Source organism: Temnothorax longispinosus, chromosome 6, assembly GCF_030848805.1.
Source record: "Temnothorax longispinosus isolate EJ_2023e chromosome 6, Tlon_JGU_v1, whole genome shotgun sequence".
Classification (NCBI taxonomy): domain Eukaryota; kingdom Metazoa; phylum Arthropoda; class Insecta; order Hymenoptera; family Formicidae; genus Temnothorax; species Temnothorax longispinosus.
In genome coordinates, this window is record NC_092363.1 from 16,097,467 (window position 1) to 16,120,517 (window position 23,051).

The window sequence follows — 23,051 nt, forward strand, 5'->3', positions numbered from 1 at the left end:
AAAATTCGCCTATTTCAGGGTAGACTATATAACCCCTTAAAGGTGCCAATTCATGAGACGCTGAAAATGAGCGTCAACAAGGTGAACGTGGTGGTTTCGCCTTGACGCTAGCGTCAAAGAAATGAAGTTGAATTTGTTTAATATTCAGCGTCGTCGCTGAATCGTCGTTAATCGTCCCAGCACAATCAAACATAGACTTCGAAATACGTAAAATATTAATTATTTTCAAATAATATCTTCAAGTAATAATATTTTATGGATACATATATAAATAAAAGATATTATTTCTGAAGATTTTTACTTGCTAAAAATGAGCGTCGAGCGTTAACGTGAAAAGGCACCTTAATAGCGTGGTCCCCGAACGTAGCCTAAATTTCTGTTTTTTTGTAAAAAAAAAAGACAGTAAGATTTTGAAGAATTTAAAACTTGGCGCCGTTCTTTGTGGACAGATAGTAGTCATGTGACCCACAATGTCGAAGATGGCAACGAGGAGTGACAGGAAACGTAGAGTAGCCGAGAAACCGGCACACGAGAGCACCGCTTTTTATCATTGGGCTATAAATCTTTTGGGTAATAATATTCGCTTTCCCGCATAAAAAGTTGAGCTTCCGGCGTGATCTGCGATCGAGAGATTGTTTAAAAGTGAAATATTCTTTGTTCCAACGGCAGGTCTCGGTTTTGGTTGTTTGCATCGCTGGCATGTATCCACGCTGTTCGAAAATGACCGACACTTCTCTTATCTCTCGGAAATCGAACGAGAAATGTCCTTCAGGACTGAGATGGTATGGATAATAAGTGATGATATTTTATAATCATACATGACATTTGCGTAAATCGATCGTGTAGAAATTTATATCGACCAAATCGAAAGTCGAAACGCTTTTGTCCATCTTCAAATCGAACGTTGTCGAATGCAATGCTGTACATACAGAGCTATAAGTATGTAGGCAACACCGAAGATCTCCACAAACGCATAAATAAAACAACAAATTATTGTGGATTTATTATTCCTCGAAATGTTTGATAAAATATTGAAAGTTGTACTCTTATCCCTTTAATAAATAATCGTCATAGCGTTGGGGTCACTATTCTGACGTCAATTTATTGGAAAATGTCAATCGCTGCTTCTACAGTGCTGAATCATTCACACGTTTTATCCTGTCTTGGAGAAGAAAAAATAGTGCTAGGTCGGGATTGTAAGGGAGACGACTCGTTAAGTCCAGATACCTGAAGTGACCAAAAATTTCTTTGTGAAAATGATGTATAGAATAATGATGGGGGTCGGACCCATTAGAAAAAGATTCATACTCACAATTTTTTGTTATGTTGCTGGCAAACAAACTGGTGTGCTATTTTACATTAATTTACAACGATTTCATCAGAATAGTGGTAATATAACCAACAAAAGAATAAGACTATCATTTTCTTCAGTGTTCGAAAGCATGCTCGTTCGACATTCGTTGATTCCTATTCAAAAGTGTTTTATCTTCAAAGATATTTTCATGCATTGTTTATGCGCCAATAATAATTCAAAACTATTGTTAGAATATCCATTTATTAATATTGTATTTTAGTGAATACTAAGTGTTGAAAGCTTGAGGAAATGTTCGATGTTGCCTATATATGGGAAATTCCTAATTTAACTTATTGTTAGCTCTTAAAACAATACAGTTATCTGACAATTACAATTTTTATCTAAGAATGTTTAAATGAGAAATTTAATTACTAGTGATCGAGGAGGTGATAAGTAAAATATCTAAATTGTATGTTAAATACAGCTGTTTTCTTTTTTAGGGGATGTATTATTCCTATTATAAAACCATTGCTGAATCCAAGGATTTTTTCGACGGAATGGACAAGCTCAGTCACGACAATCTGTCAGAGTACAGCAATGTCATTGATGCCAGCAGAAAATATAGTCTTTTACCTGAGGTAATTCTTCTCGACAAAATTTCTTCTCAATTATCCAAATCTGAATATATAATGATTGATTTTATACTATTATTTATTACATAGATTCTAGCAGGTTTCCTTTATCATATTGCAAGGAATCTTGGTGTTATATCTCAGGAACAATGCTGGCAGGTAAGACTTGAAGAATTTATTTGTGAAACGTACAAATTTTACGAAATACTCACAAGTTGATTACTTTCAGATAGAAAGAGGAGATGGTTTGCCACCTGTAACTAGCTGTGAAGGCCTGGGTGTACCTGTATACTTCTATTTAGAAATAGTTTGGTTCACCACAGTTATCACAGCGGCAGTACTCTTTTACTATGCAACGTACTTGAGTAATTCCATTTACGGTGGATTTATAACAATTCTGTTCTTCTTTTTTAATCATAACGAATGTACTCGCGTTCAATGGACACCGCCGTTACGAGAAACCTTTGCGTATCCTATGTTGCTCTTTCAAATGTACAGCGTTACTATGGCTATCAGAAAATATACAAAACATGATACGGCAAAAGAGCCAGCTTCGTTAAGGAACAGAACTAGGCAAGGACTATTCATGGTGAGATATAAAACAAGTATAATTATTTATTAAGTATATAATGTATAAAATTGCTTTTATTACAAATAACAGTATTTTTTTTTTTTTCAGGATATATTTGGCTCAACAATTTGTAGCTTGTGCACTTGGCAATTCTCACATTTCGTTTTTACTACGCAAATTGTAGCCATTCTTATATTGAAATGGCTGAGGATCGTTCCGTACGAGTTCTATAAAAATTTTTGTATGGCACACGCTTTAGCAATCGCAGCAGCAACTAAAATAACAAACGGCACTCTTATAATCTGTTCACTTTACACGTGCATCATAATCAGTAGTAATGTGGCCAGTTTTATAATGAAACTGTCTCGATTTCAAAACATCAAACGAGAAATTATTCTTGAAATTGCCATAACGATAACTTTTACAAAGTGGATAAAATCCTACGTTCTATATTCTCAAGACGACGCCCACGTGTTTAATATATTGAAATCCAAGTTAACGAACTATAGAGATTTCCATACTATGCTTTACACGTGTTCCGCAGAATTCAACTTTCTACAGTACAAAACTTACGAAGCGATTATTAAGACTTTATTATTACCAACAGCAATACTCGTTGGAATGCTCGCGCTGTATTACTGGTACAGAAACTTTAAGACGAGCAATTATCCATTTTGCATAGAGGCTGATATGGCATATAATGGCCTACAGACCGGCGCCTTCATCATCATGGCCATTTTTATTATGAGATTAAAGCTATTTATGATACCACATCTCTGCATAATAGCTGGTGCCGTGTGTAGTAAACGATATCTCGAAAAAATCGGTTTAAAAAGTGAATTTATGCGGCTCGCCATTGTTATTCTTTTACTAGGTGGCATGTCGTATCATGGCATCGACAGATTCCAAGAGGAACGCGGATTCATAGGTGATTATATTATCAAATTAATTGACTTTCTGCAGCTTTTAATTGCATGTTATTTTTATACAGGTGAATATAGTAATATTGAACAAGAAGAGTTATTTGAATGGATAAAAAGTAATACACCGAAACACGCCGTATTTGCGGGAAAAATGTCATTGATGGCGAACTTAATGCTGTCCACTAGGAGACCGATCGTCAATAATCCTTACTACGAGAGCAAAGAAATGAGGTATAATTAATCAGGAATTAACATTACTATGATACTACTTGTAGAGTTATATCTATATATATAATTTATATATTTTATTTTTATGATATTGTAGGGATAGAACTATGAAAGTTTATGAGATTTTCAGTCGGAAAGATGCTGCCTCTGTGTATACCTCTTTAAGAAACATGAAAGTTAGTTATGTTGTATTAGAGGAACCATGGTGCCTTGGATTTGCAAACATGTAAGTATGAGAAAAGCATAAGTACGACAACAATTGCGTAACATCGAATTCTTTTATTTCTTCAGCCCGCAAGAATGTCAAATGATCGATTTATGGGACATGACTGATAATGGAACGGCGAAAGCGGTGGACAAACAGCCTCTATGTCCACTTTTATTCAAAGGAAACGCGTATCCGTTCAGAAGAGCGTTCGTTAACAATAACTACGTTGTGTTGCAGCTGGATTATTCGCATTACGTAGAATTTAAACCAAAGACTTCTATGCCATTGCATTATCAGTTCTAAAATTCTAGAGTTCTACGTTTCCAAAAATAAGTAAAAATTTCCTCAAGAGAATATGGCATACCTCGTGAGAGACTATAAAAGCCTATTTTTCTTAAAACAGAAGTATTATCTATATGAAAAAAATATATATACATATATATTTTTATAATATAAAACGCAGGTTATTCTTCAAGTTGAATATTAAATATTAATATTCCGAACTTGTAAAAGTTTATCAAGTTTAGCCTTATATGTGCAAATTGTGAAGGGGCATTAAAATATTTTAAGAGGCACAATATTCCCGATATTATAAAATTTAGATTTATTTTCTGTTTAGTTAAAAAAAATCAATCTTTGTTTTAGCATAGGAATCTCTTAAAACATAATTTATATTGCAACAATTAACAAGATGCAGTGTGCATATTCGTAATATTATATTTGCTAAATTTCATAATAATAAAAGCAGTTGTTAAGTTGACTAATAAGAATGAACGAAAAATAAGATAAAGCCTCATTTCACAATGTGATGTACATACTTGTGATAATTTTCCTACATTTAATATTATTACGCACTTATATCAATATGCTCGATTTTTGACGACGCGAATAGTTTCGAATATACATATAAGTACTATATTTAATCACATATGTGTTCATTTACCCGCTATATGACATAAGACATGTGTGCCAACATCAAGCACTATTTATATTTGTACAACTATTAAAAAAACACATCTTTCAAATTTAAATAAGTTTCTTATCAAATAACGAGCATTTCGTAATACGCATATTGGACAATAATTCTCCACTTTAATATCGATTGTAGGTACTTATTAAGATCGCACATCCATCGTAATATGATCATACATGTTATCGTAATTGTAATAATGAGATTATAAATATAAAAAACAACGTACGAAAAAAAGGAATTGTTATAAGAAGACAAGAATGTATCTTTCTCTTTGCTTAAAATATAAAAAAGCATGCTATAAATTTTTATTATATTTTGAAATTTGGATGAACTGAAAAACGCACCTAAAAAATTTACGTTTTCAGACATTTTTAGCATGTGAATGATCTGAAAAAAATCTCAAACGCGCGGGATACCCGGAAGAAAAATCGAACCACACGGCGAAGATAGCTCCGTTATAACGCACATAGCATAGCACCTTCACTCCGTAGTTGTAACAGATAGTATAGTCGAGAGGCAATCTTTGGTATACTACGTTGTGCTGCTGACCCAAATGAATCCTACTGGCCGCCACTGCATGCCGCCAGTCGCCGAGTCGCCAGTCAGTCCCGCTCCGGGCTTCTTCGCGTTCGCGGCAATATTGGTCGCTCGGTCGCATTCTCGGTTACATTCGAATCCATTGCATTAATTGTCAATTTTTTTAATACCTAGCGATCGAAACGCACGAGTATCAAAATTCTTTTGCAAACATCGTTTCGTCCTAATTCTTCTTCTATCTATCGTGACCACACAGTGATTCTTCTTCTATCTCACAACAAAGTGATTGTTTCTTAAAAAAAAAAAAAAAAAAAAATTACTAGTGTTAATTACTATTAATTTAATTTTAATCGACAAATTAGATTTAAACGTTAGTTTTTCAAGTTTGCGCACTGGATATCGATGATCCATTTCGGTCGCAGTGCGTTTCTGCCGATTGATCGATGCTTGGTCCAAAAATCAACGAAAACAAATTTCTCGTGACTGGTGTATCGTGCGTGTTAAAACGGTGCCCCTACTCTTCTATAAGTGAAGGCACTCCCGGTTTGCGATTACAGCTGCCACTCGTCAAAGTTAAAGGCACGGATAGACGCGAGTTGATCTGGAAATATACATCGTGGATAGTGGAGCAAGAAGAAGGAGTGGCATTTCGTGCATAATGTAAAGAGAGCTGATGCCCAAGCGAAGAAATCGCAGGACATTACCAGGGGACCAAACATCTGTCCAAAACGCACGCATCCCGCAGGCTCGTCCTAGCAATGCGACATTCCACGCTGGTCCCGCGTAATCATTGACAATTGGCAGTAAGCAAATCAAAAATAAGTAAATATAGTAGAGAAAGTATGAGATTATGCTTTGACCCACTAAAGTTGTCTCTCAATTCCGGTGCATGCATTCCAGTTATGCAAATATACAAACTATGTAGACATTACACCGTAACACACCGTGGTTCTACTAATGTAAATTTTTATATTTTTCGTCAAATCACATTGCATTATTGCAATGCCTCAAAATGAAAAGCAGATCGCTCGGGTAGTCGAATTAGTCTTGTTTTGCCTAATTTAAATTTCCAACTCTTTGACTCGGGCATGGCGGAACGTCAAGGACGTGTCTTCCTCGCGTCCTTGCGTCGGCTTATGGACGGTGCATTAATTCGCTCAATGAGCGTAACAATGTAAATGCAGTCCTCAATCAGATAGACCGCCCAAGATCGCTACTCCGCTCAAGTACCGCAATTTCACGGTAATATCCGCTCCACCTTCGCGGAATATCATATCTGCGATTGTTCCACGGTACACGGCACGGATTTTGAATATGTATAGCGCGTGCGTTTCTACACGATCACGGCAGATGTGCAATTTTGTAAGCACGTAATCCGCATTTGCATCGGAATCCAATCTGCGTAACGTGAACTCGTTCTCTTGCACAACGCGCGCGTACGCGCACGCGGTTTCGCATAATTTGCGTCTCTCACGAGTTAGCAAGAGTTCGTTAAACATTGAATCTTTAATCAGTCGCGTCATTACGATGTCAATAGCGAATGCGCGCGTAATCGTCTCGCGCAAACAGAACGAAGAATAACTGTATGCGAATGAATAATAATAGAGTACGTACGTTTGCATTCTTCTCGGGCCTGTTCCTCGTATTGTAAATCGACTCTCGTAACGCTATATCGAGCATCGGCAACGGAACCCTTCACAATTCGCGTAAAACCCGTTCCTCTCTGGCCTCAAAACCGCGCGGATCACTTGACCGGGTTGAGTTTAGGAATTTGGCACGTGCCGAGTGTACATACATATATTATAGTTAGAAACATTTATTTTACTGAAACGTTTGAAAAAGAAAAAGAAGATAGAGAGAACACGTCTCTCTATCTTCATTAGTAAAACTTATAAATAATATAAAAACGTTAATTCCAATAGACTTTCAACATTTTTTTCTATTTTTTTCTTTAACGGATTTTCGAAATGTTTTATCTTTAAAGAAAGCGTTTTTGATAGTACCGATAATGTAGTTTTTTTAAATTATCCTCCGCATGCAATTTTATTTTTTGACCGCAGAAAATATATTTTACACATAGTCATATCTATATTTGAAACAGAATTTTGATCTTATTCTAGTGAATGTACGTAGCTAATCATGGTGAGCGAAACGACGAGATCAACGGTATTGGTTACTTTCTCAAAGCACGATCGTATTCGTAACCTACTTTAAACGGCGATGCACTAACCGGGTGCAAACAGCAGACCGATGTTCGTGCCAAGACTCGAATTAGAAAGATCTAATTCGCTTTAGCTATAGGATTCTGTATATCTCCTTCGCATTGCCCTAGCGTATTCTGCAATTATTCTACAAATTACTTAGAAATTGATAAAATTTGTAAAATGAATTTTCTAATTTTCAATTTTAGGAATTAATATGAAAATATGCCATGTCTTTTGAAATAAATAGAAAAACATTTTTTTATATAGGAAACCAAACTCTGGTATTAAAATTTTAAAATTGTTTAAATAATAATTAAAGAATATAAACAGCATTTTCCTTATTCCTTAAAATATAAAAGTATAATTACTCTTGAAGAAAGTCTCGGCAGAACCTTTTCGAATCGCTCGAGCACTTATCTAGAAAAGCAAAGCAAATACAAAGAGATCGACGAAAACTCGTTTCGTTGTAGCAAATAGAATTTCTAATCTGGTGATGAAGTACTTTACAGAAGAGTTTACTTTCTGGTTTGCCTGTTTTTGTTACCTGCTCGAAAGGTGGTCCCGACACTTGGTTGGACAACCGTGAAACATAATCCCAAGGCGGAGGTCGTTAGGCATTCTTTTGGAATCAGTTCTTAAGAATGTGTGTGTATGTGTGTGCGAGAGAGAGGGAGAAATCAAGCGAGAAGCAAACTAGAGAAAGGAGGAAACACGAGTAGTAGGTGGTTTATCGTAAAAGTTTCACATGACCGAGTTAGAGCTCGAGTCTACTCTGCGACAATGACTATGATACGAGGGATCATTTTCACGTGGGCGCCACGTTGGATGTACGTTGCACGTCCCAGCACGTATTAATTGGATACGAAGGTCATAATCATAAACGTAATTCCATCGTTCGTCCGTAATATTTCGCGTAATGTACACGCGCACTCATGACCGCGACGATCATCACCATTCGTGCGCACTCGTGCTATTGCGCGCATTCAAGTCACGGCACTTACCGACATTTGACCGCCCTGCTCTTCCGCATCAACACGCTCAGATATCCCGTCAAGCATTTCACGTAATCTCTGAATATCTGTTGACATTTTAAAGATAGATTCTTTGAAAAATTCCAACTAAACTTTGCCAAAACAACAAGATAACTTTATACTTTCAAATACTTAAAAATATATGAATGATACGATGGACAGTAATAATCATTTGCACCGTTTCGTAATCATTTCAGTCTCGTTTAAGCTTGATATGAATGTTTCTGGCTTAAACTTTACAAAAATTGAGTTATATGTATATAATTATATACATATATATAAGATATATTCAAAGAGAAAAAAAAGAAGGAGATATTTGAAGCATAGATTTTTCAATTTTAAAATTAAAATTCTAGAAAAGCAAATTCGATTTAAATAAACAATAAAGAAATCGTTACTTAATCGCGCAATTAAATTTTAGATACTTGATTCATAAACACTTATTTTCAATTGTTTTAATTGGAAATAACTATAAAGGATTTCTGGATTTTTATTTAACAAAAATTGATTCGATTTTTCGGTTAAATAATCCAATATTCAGATATTGTACTTTTTCAATTTCGTGCACTTGTTAGTATTGGAACAGAATCATGGCTATCGTTATTTTGCTATGCTAAACTGGTTGCGCAAGCGGAAGAAACCGGGTTAATTTTCCCGCGAGTGATAACAATGTCGCCCCGAGGAAACTGGACCGATAGTAATCTCGCGTCGCTATTATATTCAGCTCGTATAATTGACTCGTCCTTGTTCGTTATTACACTTTTACGTGAAGGAGTGGGCTATTTTGAGGAGGAAATTTGCATTTAAGTTTTGCCTACGATAAACTTTGCGAAAGAAGACAAGAAGAGTTACGCGAAGAATCTCTCGACATTGAATTTTACGAGCCACTATAAAAGTCGACCCAATTATTCGTTCTTTAAACATACGTTAAAATTAGAAATGTGAGTCGAGAATGGTTTACACGATTTGACTGGTGTTACCGTTATTCAACCAGGTTGAAATTCCTTCGTGAGCGAGGCGACATGTTCGGTGCATTAGTAGGAAGTCGATTCTACTTCCGCAATCCGTACCGCTTTTAAAGTGTCTCTTTTGTATTGTAGCTTAAACGGAGACGAATGGCGATTTAATTTCATACTGTATAAAACGGACTCTTAGAGAGCTTCCTTTGAACTTGCGCTATTTATATAAGAAATAAAATTACACAGAATTTATTGTAAAATTGTAGAATTAATTATAAAATGAAATATTATTTATATGTAATAAAATACAATTATGTAACTAAAATAACAATAATGTATTTTTAAAATGTCATTTATTTTTTATATGTAATGCAATTCCCTCCAGTAGAACTTAATATTTCATACATATAACTTATAATATGTAATTAAATATACTTTTTATACATAATTAATTAAGCTTCATATGCAATAAGCTAGTATCATTTTTGATTTTTTTTAACAATTTGTACTCATAAACAGTTTACAAAATGTATGCTTTCCATGGTTTTGCGTCAAGTGTTCTACGCAGTGTGGGGTTAAAGGTGGGTATATGCATCAAGGTGCGTCCATCGGAATGCATTCCGACATGGGTATATAGGTATAGGTTTGCAAGGTCTGACTTGTCAGCGGGAGGCGTATCTCTCTCGATTAGATTGGAATGTCGAGAGGTGTAGAAGCGACCAAGGTCAGAAAAACAACTCGTGGAGATGAACCTGAATCGTCAAAAGGGATGCTGCCGATCCTGTGGACCGGCGCCCGACCTTGTTTTGGTGGAGCCAGGTATCGAACCAGTTTCACCGATAATATCGCCACAGAAAAAAATTATCCCTGGAAAGATGCGTAAAATCCTGAGGAGTCCAGGATTCACTGTTACAAGTGCGATTTAAAATGACTAGGACAGAAATTGACCCGCGTTTTCTTCGTATATTTAACTCTCAACGCAGTTGTAGAACTTAGATAATAGTAAAATTCGGTATCCAATTTAGCTTAAGAGCGGACTTTATTATTATTATATCATATAAATTGTCATAATTTGCAAAATTGAGTTTTTTACTAGAATATTAAATAATATATTACAATTCATATCATTTTAAAATGTATTATCAATAAAATATTTGAAAATTCTTTAACTTTCGAATGAAAAGATAGCATAGCAGCATTTACTGTTGAATGCATTGCGTGGATGTGGGACAGTGTATTACGAATAGATCGCGCGGTTACCAGTAGTTTAACCACTTTTTGTCTGTATATTTATCCGAGCGTCATGTCAGTGACAGTAAATAGGGAATGAAACCGAGGAAAGTCCGACAAGTTTAGACACCGATTGGTTAAATAGTTGAAGCGTATAGACAGGCGAGAGATAATTTTCTATTTAATCAATATTGCTGGTGATTGCCTCAAATAATTAAAACGTATACAAATAAAAGTAAAGAATCTCCTAAACATTGTATTTTTTATTATCGCTGTCTTTCGTAATTTTAATGTCTGTTATCGAGTAATATGGTTTGATAACTTTTCATAATATAACAATCGATTATGCAATCTTAAACTAAACACATCCACTTCTATTCGTTTTTTAATTCTATTACCGCCTGTTACCACCTGTTATTATTTTACTATACTAACTACCGCTTATATATTAATTGTTAAAAATTTGAAAAGTACTCCGTACTCGCTGTGCTTTAAAATTCAAGTACTGAAATATATTTTTCCATTGTTATACTAGATTATTTTTACATGGCATTTTTAAGGCTGCAGCAATTGATTATCCAATTTGCCAGAGAAAAACACATAATCGTTTTTATCGGCGAAGCGGAATAAGAATATTTATTTATGTTTGCACGTGAAAGTGCGCGCATCATATTGTAAAAAAGAAAAAGACTCTCAGGCATTCGGAAGTATGTACACATTATGAGATAAAAGATACATATCATATTTACTATTCCTTGAGCAGAAAATTCGATGCGTTTTCGATAAGCATCCGCGTGAAAGTACAATTACTCGCTCGCCATATTTGCCAATGTTTTATAGGAAACAAACGGTATTTCCTCATATAAATGTAAATGGCAGAAAAAAATAAAAAGTAAAAAATTTTTACATTTATAATGTACGATAATACGCTGCGTGATCAATTTTTATTACAATACGATATTTATAATATCATTTTCAATGTAATAAATTTTTGTCATGATATTCATAATCATTTGCGAGGTGAAAAGAACTTGGATGCAACATTCGAAAGGCACCTCGAGAAATGTATGTGCCGTTACGCGATCGGAAATGTATCTTCCTCTTCCTATGTGTATCCGCATCTTGCGCGTAACTCCGGTAACGGGAAAGGGCCCGACATCGACGCACGAGGGGACCATTCCTCGCGATTCAGACGGAGGGGAAATTCGCTGCTCAACATGGGCAAGAGTCGACTTGAACGACAAATTAGACCGCGACGCTGGTACGCTGCGGAATAGAAAGTTGCCTCGACGCGACGGTATAGTGTGAGAAGCATTGAGTAAAGAGAGATGGAGAACGTGTCCTGACTTTGTACAAAAAAAAGAAGGAATAAGGAAAATGAAAACAAATCTTATTTTACTTTACGCTAAAAAGATAATCCTTTAAGCACACAGCAAACATTTACAAATATTTTCCTAAAAATCTTAAAATATGCAAACAAGTAAATAATAACAGTCTTTTAACGTGTTATAAGGACACAATCGTGATAAAAACTTTTAATCAAATAATTGCTTTTACGTCACACATTAGTATATCTTTATATATCGCGATATTTTTAAAAAGATATTATCTCTCTATACTCTATAAAACAGATTCTAGTAGATGGAGAAAAAGAGAGTCACAAAGGAATGAGGATAGGGAAAGGAGATACGTGTCATGTGAAAATGTCGCATCCCCTCCGCGCCATTCTCCGTGACATTTATACACCCCGTTGCCACTTCCATCGCGTTAATAACTTAACTGTAACCGCCACTGCCGTTGATTAGAAATAATTCGCCGCTCTTCCTTGCGCGCAAATATAATTCGACACGGCGCGTTAATTGCCACAACGCAGGCTTTCATCGAGATTAGGATATCGCTACTCTCACCGGGAACAGTCCTGCATGCCTCATTCCGCGGGCGCGGTGGAGGACGAATGCGAGAGAAATTCCAAACAAACCGTCTTGTCTCCATTGGTCGCACATATAACATTATTTGCTGTGGAGATGCTGCTATACCTGACTAATATGCTAGATATATTACTGTTCAAAAAGAAATTTAATGCAATGAAAATTTAAGTTAACACAATGACAGATTGTGACACTATACCACAAAATCGTCGGTATAGTGGTAGGATACAATTATTCATGAATTACAGTATAATTAATCATTAAATGAATAAACGTTGACGGCCTTTATTCTTCCTCCGCAGAGATGCGAAGCGAAGTGGGCGAATGGCTGGCCACGTGCGTAGGTTCGCCAATATGCATCCTGCTGCTGTCATGGTCCCTATTGATCTACCAGAATCAATCTTCATCCGCGAAAAGAAAAATTGATGTGCTGACAGTCGCAATTCTCTCTCAAAGTCTCACGCATCAATTAGGATTGCTGCTATACGCCATTCTCACTTTGATCCGTCCAGCGAACCATTTTGGAGGTAACTGTAATTATATTGCTTTGCTGATCTTTTAGTACAATATATAAATACTCTGTGAGTATTGCATTTTATTTCTGTTAAAACTAAAAATGCAATAACATATCCTATTATTAATCATATAAAATTTGGTACTTTAATTTAGTCACAATCTCCCTGTATAACGTTACTGCGAGATCATTCTCCTCTTTGGAATTCATGGAAGTGCCAACCAATTTCCAACGATTATATCATATGTAAATTAATTCGGCGAAACAAATTAACCTGACGCTCGAAAAATATTACGCCAATCGAGCCGTACAATTCTTCAGATTGAGAGAGTTAAACAACTTTTCTTTGTCACAGAGTTATGCTCAACTTTAGTCTGGGTGCTGAACTCGTCGAGTATCCTTCAGGAACTAACCTTGACGTCGATCGCAGTGTTCGCGGCGATCAGCAGTCGCGATGATGTTATCAATCTCACGAAGAATCACCTCAAGTACCATTTGGTGAGCTTGAGCGTCATCAGCGCCTGCATCGGTGTCACTGGCGTTCTCAACTTCGAGCCGGAGACCTGCGTTTTTCTGGCCCACGAGATCTCCCATAAATACGGAGTCTTCGTCAACTCTCTAAGGGGTCTATTGGCTCTCACGTCTCTTTTCGGCGTGATGGTCGCACTCTTTAAAAACCTCTGCCGTCCACCGACTTCTGAGCTGCTCAAATCGGTCTCAGATCTGTCCGAGGCAAGCTCGAAGAACTCTTCAGGAGCATTCGATTGTCACCCACAACATTGGGATCCCTCAAGCGGATCGTGCACCAGCGGTTCAACCAACAGCAGGGCGTGTTTGAGAAAAAAGAGGGTACAGGTGGACGAGGCCAGCGGCAGATCTACCGTTTACAGCATACTTTTTGTCTGCTACGTCTTCGAGCATTTACCTATCTTGGTAATTATATATTTTATTGATTTACGATTTATTCTTACATTTTACATTTATCTTCTTTATTGTTTTATTCAATTACTTAAATTAAATATCATTGCAACTTTATTTTGCTATGTATCTATTTTGCTATTTTGCTATGTATCATAGCGCATAAGACTGATTTTTACGCTATTAAATTGACGATAAATTAAACACAGTAAAATAATCTAAAATGCTCGTAAACTTAGCATGTCATTAACTGATTGTCTTCAAAAAATAACAGAGTCAACTATTATACAGAATGTCGCGAAATTCTTTCCATATTATTTCCTTTAGCAAATTCTTTCTTTAATAATGCTCATAATTTACAATTTAATACTTATTAACGCCGAGATATTTTCCTAAAGAAAAAATTTCATTATAAATTTACCAATTATAAAAAAAGCCTATATACGAATAGCTGCTTACTTTTCCTACGAGTTGAAAGTTAATTCGACGAAACAGGAAACTCGTTTGCGGAAAATCATTTTGATCGTTAGCATAATCTCGTTACGTTAAAGATCTGAATTGCAAAATCCGTTTCTAATTTATGTAAAAGTATAAAATGTAATCCAATGCTATCGAGATCGGCGCGTTTTTCCACACGATTGGTTTAATTATTATTACTTTCGAATTGAAACTCCAACGAACTGGTAACGCTAATTGTCGACTCACAGTTGAGATTTATTAAAGGACACGTGATTTATTAAATCGTTCCTCGATCGCGGCTAATCTAAACGTTTCTTTGCTCGGTAGTGGAATCATTTTTTATACGCGAGCATCTCGATATAAGAAATATTTTGCAATATCCTCGAAATTGCGCGTGCCAAGTCGACCGTAGCAACGTTACGTAGTTAAAAGTGGCCGGCCTAATTTATGGTACGTCCTTGATTATGCTTTTCAATAGCGAATAATAGAGGATATTCTGCAAGTTTTTTAAACTGAACTACAATCTGTCATTAACATGTGTTTTTCGAGCAACATAGAATTTCTCATTAATCACGCATAATACCCAAGGTTCAGGAAACTTTAAATCATTTCGTCCCCCTTAAAACAAAATGCCAGATACTTTTTTGATAAGGAGAAGAATGGTGACGTAGAGAAATAACGTAATTGCAAAAAATTCTATTACATATTCCAAATATCACATATCTGAAAAAGGCTGAGATTTTACAATTTTTTTATTTGCCGTGAGTCGAATTGTTACAATTAGTCACGCCCCTGAAAATTTCATCGTATCTCACAACAAATCCGATACGGTGGTCGGTCGAATTGTCCGATCGCCGTCACAGCAATTACATCAGTACAATTACATCAGTCGAGAGGATTTTCATACGACCGAGCGCAAGCCGGACGCGAACTTGGTTTCGAGCATATACCATCACTGCCATCACTGTCATCCGGAAGTGAGACAGACCCTTTGCACGTAAACGCCACTCCTCTGAGAAAGTGGACAAGAGAAACAAAGGGGACCCGAGATGGAAAAAAGGGTCGGCTCGACATAAAGCGAAATTCGAAAGCGCGATCTTAATTCGAACGACGACCTTAATCGGCGAACTAAATTAAGAATTCGCGCGACGGCACCGGTTCGACGTTCCGCAAAAGTCGTCTCGTGGAGAAACTCCCATGACCTTCCTCATTAATATTAATGATCGCGGCTATTACATGCGTGACGCATACTATTTACATCGTATAGGGACAATGCGACCAATTAGGTTATCGCCAGGTAGGCGTATCTCGCGTAAAAAGTCGTGGAACGAATGTTAAAAGATTGTTCTTATATATTATTTCAATCGTCATAATAGGCGCGCGATCGCAAAATGCGAAGTGAAACTCATGGTACGTTATTCACTCGTCGCTACTAACTACCTCTCTTAACGAATGATATTTTATGAATCATCGTTTTTATAATTGACGCGGTATCTAAGCAGTTACGAAATGAAACGATTCGCCGCTCGATACACGTAAATCCATGCTCAAGATTCGCACGTATTAGTTCGTTGAAAAATAATAGTCGGAGCACCGTTCGTCGAAGTAAACACCGTTCTCCGCTTACACACGCGCAAACAGCGTGACGGCCGTTACACTCGTGTTTTTTGTCTAACGATTAAACTAAATCACCGGTATAAATTTTAATTACAAGCTCGAACAAAAATATATCGACAACCGCATTAAAATACGCATTGGTAAGAATGGTAAGATCAACAAGCTTCTATATTTTTTTTTCGGCATATATATATACTGATTATTTTTAACGCAAATAATCTACGTTACATTTACCTCGAAATTCGTAATTCTTGAGAAACTTTGAACCAATGCGATGGTTTCTCGCATATTAGGCAATTATTATCGGAGCTTCGATCGTTCTGAACGCATTTTTAACAAACGCGAAGAGCGTGTCCGCGGCAGGCGTTACGCTCGCATTTACCAGCGGCAATTAAAGTAAAACATCAATCCGCGCGGGATCAGTACAGGTTGATGAGGCTAAAACCAACGCTGGAGAAACAATCAGATGGAGAATAAATTGTAAAACAGCTGAGAAAATACATATGGGAAAAGGAAGAGAAGCATGACGCGGTTCTCCATTTATTGTAGCAATCGAAGCGATGTATTCGAGATAATAAAAAAATTAGAGATTATAAGCGGAATATTAGTTTAAATTAATATTAAAAAGATTTAAATACAAAATATTAAAATAAAATATTTAATAAAAAATTATAAAGATACCGACATAATCTTGTATCAACTTCACAATGTGAAATAATACAAGAAGGAAATTTAATTTTTTCGCTATATATATATCACTTCCACGTATTTCAAAATCTATTAAAATACTATTGTGTAATATGTATAAGTATGAGATATAATTTTGCAAAAAATAATTTTACGCACATGTCGTAACATTCCAAAAGAGTTAATAAGAGATGCAATATAACAGAAAATTTATGATTGTGGCAACCATCGCGCCAACCGGAGCGATACGTGTTCGAGAAAAAAAGAGAGAGACGGGGTCGAGAATTGCGCGTGCACTTTATACACACACGCGTATATACGTAGTGCCGCTCTATTCTCTAATTAAGGTACAACTAGTTTCGATTTCATACCTCGGACTAGACCAGCCGTTACTCACGTAACCAGCAGCGGTACTACCGCACGATATACCGTTCGTGATCGTGATAGAACATACAGTGCGAGTACAAAAGTACACCGACTGAAAGGAAGGCCTTGTTACTCGTAAATTAACGATAATTTGATTATCTTGTCGCGATTAAAAATTTACATAAAGCAGCAGTAAGTGTGAAAGCGTGTAAAATTATTTACACGAACAAATTATCTTGAAAAAGAAACACACTTCTTCTAAATTTGTAAAAATATGCATTCTATATAACCTTCACGTAGAATTATATTATATATATTCCGAAAATGTATAAATGTATAATTTTACAATTATGAAAATTTAAGGTTTACACAACAAACAAAATATTTTTTAACTTGTTAGGAATAAACAAAATTGAATTAATTCGTAATTAAAATCAACTTTCTATTTAAGCAAATATATGGGGTCTATTCGCGTTGCTAACCAATATATTGAACTTTCTGTCAAAATAAATTCCATGGCTATATTAATGTAAAACCAAGGATTTCAATTTTATGGACAAAGAGATTTCATTTGTCTATCGTGTCATTTACAAAAAAAAATTCGACAGGATTATCCATCATCGCTATTATATTTTTGAACAACATTGTAATAATGGACGAAACGATTCACGTATCATATACATGTGTGTTCACAACGTACGTAAAATTGCGTACCTGCTCGCACATCGCATCATATCGCATTGCATCGTACACTTTTGCGCGTACTTTTGAAAGCGCGACCGCGGAGTTTTCACCGCAAATTCTTGCGCGAATCCACGGTTATAAACGAAAGTTTTTTTGTCGTAATCCCTCCGTAAGAGGCCTGTTCGGATATTTTCAATGTGTCTTTCTATCTACGAGATCGACCCTTTCGTAGAGTCGAAGATGCTAGATATCGCATGATTAGGTATGACACACAGACATCCGTCGAATAATTAGCCACGTGTAATTGACGCGATCCAAATGTTCGACGTACATGGTGGATTCCTCGCAGCGAAAGCTGGACCCAATTTCTGAATATAGAATCTTCTTGACACGATTTCTGGTGAAATTTATTAGCGCGAAGAAAAACCCGCCATGATCTAGAATGCCTAGATTACATTACTTACGTTGCATTAGGCGCAACAAATTGCAGGGATACCGTTTTCTATATACATTCAACCGTAATGATCACATTCGATTAATGATTATCGCATTTATAAGTGTTATTAAAAATATTGAACATACTCCGCGCGCCCTCATAAAAATATTATATATAGTATAATAGCAATAACTGTATATCTCCCTATTATTACATTATATATATTACAGTGTTGTGCTATATGTTCTGTTGCAAAATTTATGGATATCTTTATACTATACAAGTTAAATAATATTATTTTGAAGCATGATAAATCTCTTTAAATTAATTAAACACAATTTCCTATAGATCATCTCCATTAGACCGAGCCTTCTAAAGAACTTTTGCACACCCCAAAATTTGGCGACGTGGCTGCCACTGGTGAAGGATACGCTGCTTCCGGTTTTCCTGGCTCTCTTCGACAAGATGTTCTGTCGATACGTGGCCAAGGTGTATACAAAGCAGGATCACGCAAGGAGACTATCGCACGGTGCGTCTTTTTTTTCTATCGCAAAAATAGGTTTCACGGAAATTTTGTCGCATTTCATAACACAAACGGAGACACTACGTGATTTCCATTCTTTCGTTAAGCAAAAACACACTGACCTGTTCGCCGTGCGTGGGAAAGTAAGACGCCTACCGTGTAATAATCGTGATACCTGCCCGCACAGCGATATTCCGCGCGACAACCGGCAATTTTTTTCGTTAACGACATTTGAATGATTTGCTCGACCATATTTTCATTTTGCAACATATGTAACTATTTGTACAGTTTCACGTGTATTCCCACGATTGGCAGCCGTTGGAGGATTTTTTTTATTAAATTATTCATTTTTTGCATTCTACACATTTTTGTTCAATGTAAATTAATAAGATTTTGAAAATAAAATTTAAATGTATATACATATATAAAAATATATCGTTGAACGATTCTAAGTATTATACTCTGTTTCTAAATTAAAGTTTTAGAAGAGTTAACTTTTTATTTTTCCAAAGGAGGAATACCGATTTAAATAATTGATATCATTATTACATTTATTGCAATTAAAGAAAACGTTTTTATGACATAGGACTTAAAGCGAAATTTGTCGATGTAATAAAATTTCTCTGGAAAATTTCTCTTTCAGGCGGTATAGACGGTAAATTTCGACACTTCGAACAAGATACCGAATACAAGCTGCAGTTGAACTTAAATCACGGGTTAAAGTTTCCTCTGACTAACGGAAGCCTCTACGGACGGTTGCACAGCCATCAGAACAGAGGTGAGTGAGCGAGATTTAACGATGCGAAAATATTTCGATCACCTGATGGTTCTCTCTCCCGGCCTATATATTGTTAATTGCGACGTTTCGTGCAGCTTTGTTAATGCACCCATCGAACACCTTGACGCGATCACGTTAGAAAGTCCGAGAGACGAAACCTCTCATCTCTCGCCTCCGCGTGTTCCACCATACCACCACAACTACTACCATTACCACCAGATGTATCAGACATTATATACAGGTTACTGTAACGTGAAAAGCTGAATATTTCGATATTTTCGATAGTGATGCTTTCACGAATCCGGTCTCTTTTTTCTATCAGTTCAATCCGATGATATTTTAAACCACGAATGACAATTGTTGATTTTTCCAATATAATCATTTTTAACCTAATTGAGACTTTAATCTCGACTATACTGACAATAATTATAATCGTGGAAAACGTCGTGACAAATCGTCACCCCAAGGATTCTGGTAATTCTAAAATTGATGTAATTTTAGATGTTTATAATATAAGCATTTTAATTGAATAATCATTTTTATTTACTCAATAACTCTTCTTATGTTCACACATTGCAGCGAAAACCGGCACGATTACTATGGGAATTCAGCAACACTATCCCAAGACGCAATCCATGAACGAGGACGGCAACTATGCGTCTTTACCAGCGGAACTATCGTCCTTCACGAGTTCGACCTTCGAACCACGTCAGGATAGAATCCCCGAACCGCCAAAGAAAAACTCAGTGGAACAACAACAGTCGGGGTACAGCAGAGGACTGAGACTAAACGAGAGCTTGCACGAGTTAGTTAGTAATCGCAGGAAGATCGGCAGCACCGACGTCTTCGGGCAGAACATGGAAAACTTGGTGCAACTGGAGGATCCTGCGAGCAATCGAAAATTCCAAATCAAGAATCTGGACGAGATTCGCGAAGAACCATCCAGGCGACACGCTAGGAGCGTTCTCGGTCTGGAGAAGCTAATTCTAGGGCTGGAAAACAACCTCCAACAGCAGCACTATTCTAGAAACGTTTTGCGCAGAAATCAAAGCTTCGACCATGCCAGGTGCTACTTACTTGTTGGTTCGCCCGGTACGCTCTCGCGTATCTTTTAGCGTACCTTCACTTTTACCTGTGCCATTAAGCCGCCGTCACGATATACGGCAACTGGAAAGTGAGACGCAAAGTTTCCTATAAATTATTCAAAATGCATGTTTCTACGTACATCATACGTATATGATGACCTACATTCATCAACTGATCTTTCTATCTCACGAATTTTAATATAAAGTGCGTTAAAAAATATATTTGTAAATACATACGTATATTATTAATATTTATAACACATTATTTAATATTTCGGTATAACATATCTCTATTAAAAATATAAATATATCATATATTTTTTGTAAATTATTGTTAAACCATAACGCTTTTCTCTCTCACACGTAGATATCGACCTATGCTCGACACGAGGACCTACAATTTGAAAAAAGATGATTTTGTGAAAGAAAATCTTCAACAAAATCTTAATTTAAATCTCCATAGACGGGATAGTCACTGCGATGGATATGATAGCTCCGATGATGAGAGTTGCGATCTAGAAAACGGTGACTTCGACACGATGAGCTCCTGCAGGAGCAGAAGCAGAAGCTGCTGTTCCGTCACTACGGTTGCCAATGATGATTTCGAATATTTCCAACGTAAGGAAACCAAGGTAATTTCATATAATTAAATCTCGCCATTTCTGTAAATTTTTAATAATTTTTTTGGCACTTTGCACGTTATCCTAAAGCAAATCGCGCTAAATTAATGAACGTTATTATTTATCACGTCAAATAATTTTTTCTCATTTTTATTCGTTTAGATATGATTTATTTGGTTTTTATTTGCTTTTTATAAATAAATAAATAAATCCATTCACCGATAGCAGTTAATGACTAGTTTCTAGATTTTAATGTTAAACGCAAGAGAATGCAATACGTGCCAGAGGCACTTTCACGATGCGAGAAAATGCATCGTTCGAGTAGAAAAAAAATGCTTGCTGCTGACGGAACGTTTCATCGGCCTTTTCGCGGCGATAAAGGCGCGCGCACACTTACGTAATCTCGCATCGTGAGAACGTCCTGTTTTACAGGTGGAGTTGCTGCCCTCGAAGCGAACCGGCGAGGTAAAGGTCAGCATGCGATCTTTCACGCCGCGTATCATAGAGAACGGTACTCCCGAGGATCGGGAGGACAAGATGTGCGGTAGCAATACGAAGCTATCCGATACGAAGCCTAGCATACAGTCCTATCATTTGAAAACTAAAAGGATCGCGCCCGGTTATTCGATGAATGACCTAGATAAGCTGATTATCAGTAAAAAGTTGCCGAATCTCTCGATGGAGAATTTGAAAAGCATCTTGAAGAACTCTGACGTGAGTTATCTCGACAATGGCGACGTATGCAAACACGACATCGGCGGCTCGGCACCGGACTTTAAGAAGATCTTTGTCACCGAGTTCATATGAAATCCACGACACTATTATACAAACTGTTCATAAACGTGGAAAGACTGTATTCATCCTTGCATTGTGGCAGTGGCATAGATAAATTTGATACAGACGGAAAACATTCTTCTTGGGACAGAATGTGTGAAAATTCTTTCGTTTTTAAAAGATCATGTTGATAGTAAAATTCAAAAAAGTACATAAATTAGAGCATTTAGATTTATGACAATCTTAATTCATTAATAGAATAAGAATGATTATTGACATAAATATTTACATCAGCTATCGCACATTGCGCATATTCTCAAGGCATGAGAAACGATTTCTCATGTTGTCCTGTTGTTTAAATAATGCGAAATCTATGTTTTTTATATAAGCATTTTTTTAATTATGTCGCATCTCCGAACTTGTTATTAATCGTAAGTTGCGATCAATAAGCATCGGATGAACGTATACATGCAATTATTGTAGACGTTCACGCAGCATATCGTGCCTATTTTTGTAAAAATACTGTAAAATACTTTACGATACGTAGCGATAATTTATCTAGGACGGGGAGTTGATTTTGTAAACGTTACTTGTAAATATTTTGTATATTTGTATCACAATATTTAATATAGCGATTATGTACATGTATACAATTACGCGTGGTTCCACAATTAATCTATTCATTTAATTGACATGGAGAAATGACGAGCGGATTGTATAAATTAATCATAAATATATTTTACCTCTGGGTTTGTAAGGAAAATATCAGTGATTGTCTTTACATATCGCTTCGTGGTAAAACTAAAGTTACTTTAGTACAAAGTAAAAACTTGGTCTCAAATTTCCATTATTTTTCCATTAAAATACTTATG

The 23,051-nt window shown here is 36.2% G+C and overlaps 2 protein-coding genes across 3 annotated transcripts; both read left to right on the forward strand.

The window, feature by feature from the left end:
* Positions 1-470: 470 nt before the first annotated feature.
* LOC139815270 (C-mannosyltransferase dpy-19) lies at positions 471-5,131 on the forward strand. 2 transcript variants are annotated; one of them, XM_071782061.1, is made up of 9 exons: positions 471-570; positions 670-782; positions 1,795-1,932; positions 2,017-2,085; positions 2,156-2,515; positions 2,606-3,425; positions 3,489-3,651; positions 3,746-3,874; positions 3,940-5,131. In XM_071782061.1, the coding sequence occupies exons 1-9, from the start codon at positions 471-473 to the stop codon at positions 4,157-4,159; spliced, it is 2,112 nt and encodes a 703-aa protein (XP_071638162.1). In that variant the 3' UTR covers positions 4,160-5,131. The 2 variants fall into 2 exon arrangements, with proteins under 2 accessions (XP_071638162.1, XP_071638163.1); XM_071782062.1 differs by lacking the exons at positions 471-570; positions 670-782 and having other exon boundaries at positions 1,855-1,932; positions 2,160-2,515.
* Positions 5,132-5,451: 320 nt separating this feature from the next.
* Positions 5,452-22,942, forward strand: LOC139815269 (uncharacterized). Its single transcript, XM_071782060.1, has 9 exons — positions 5,452-5,648; positions 5,751-6,169; positions 13,021-13,245; positions 13,588-14,165; positions 18,748-18,928; positions 19,566-19,700; positions 20,280-20,766; positions 21,153-21,417; positions 21,838-22,942. Exons 3-9 carry the CDS (start codon positions 13,023-13,025, stop codon positions 22,210-22,212), a joined length of 2,244 nt encoding a protein of 747 aa, XP_071638161.1. The 5' UTR covers positions 5,452-5,648; positions 5,751-6,169; positions 13,021-13,022; the 3' UTR covers positions 22,213-22,942.
* The last annotated feature ends 109 nt before the right edge of the window (positions 22,943-23,051 follow it).

What these genes read in the sequence shown, in the direction of transcription:
- LOC139815270 (XM_071782061.1), top strand. Translation starts at nt 471, where the DNA reads ATGTCGAAGATGGCAACGAGGAGTGACAGGAAACGTAGAGTAGCCGAG. An exon ending in TTGGGCTATAAATCTTTTGG is followed by an intron (nt 571 to 669) that starts GTAATAATATTC and finishes TTCCAACGGCAG; the next exon opens with GTCTCGGTTTTGGTTGTTTG. An exon ending in TACGAGAGCAAAGAAATGAG is followed by an intron (nt 3,652 to 3,745) that starts GTATAATTAATC and finishes ATGATATTGTAG; the next exon opens with GGATAGAACTATGAAAGTTT.
- LOC139815269 (XM_071782060.1), top strand. Translation starts at nt 13,023, where the DNA reads ATGCGAAGCGAAGTGGGCGAATGGCTGGCCACGTGCGTAGGTTCGCCA. An exon ending in TCCAGCGAACCATTTTGGAG is followed by an intron (nt 13,246 to 13,587) that starts GTAACTGTAATT and finishes TCTTTGTCACAG; the next exon opens with AGTTATGCTCAACTTTAGTC. An exon ending in CAAAGCTTCGACCATGCCAG is followed by an intron (nt 20,767 to 21,152) that starts GTGCTACTTACT and finishes TCTCACACGTAG; the next exon opens with ATATCGACCTATGCTCGACA.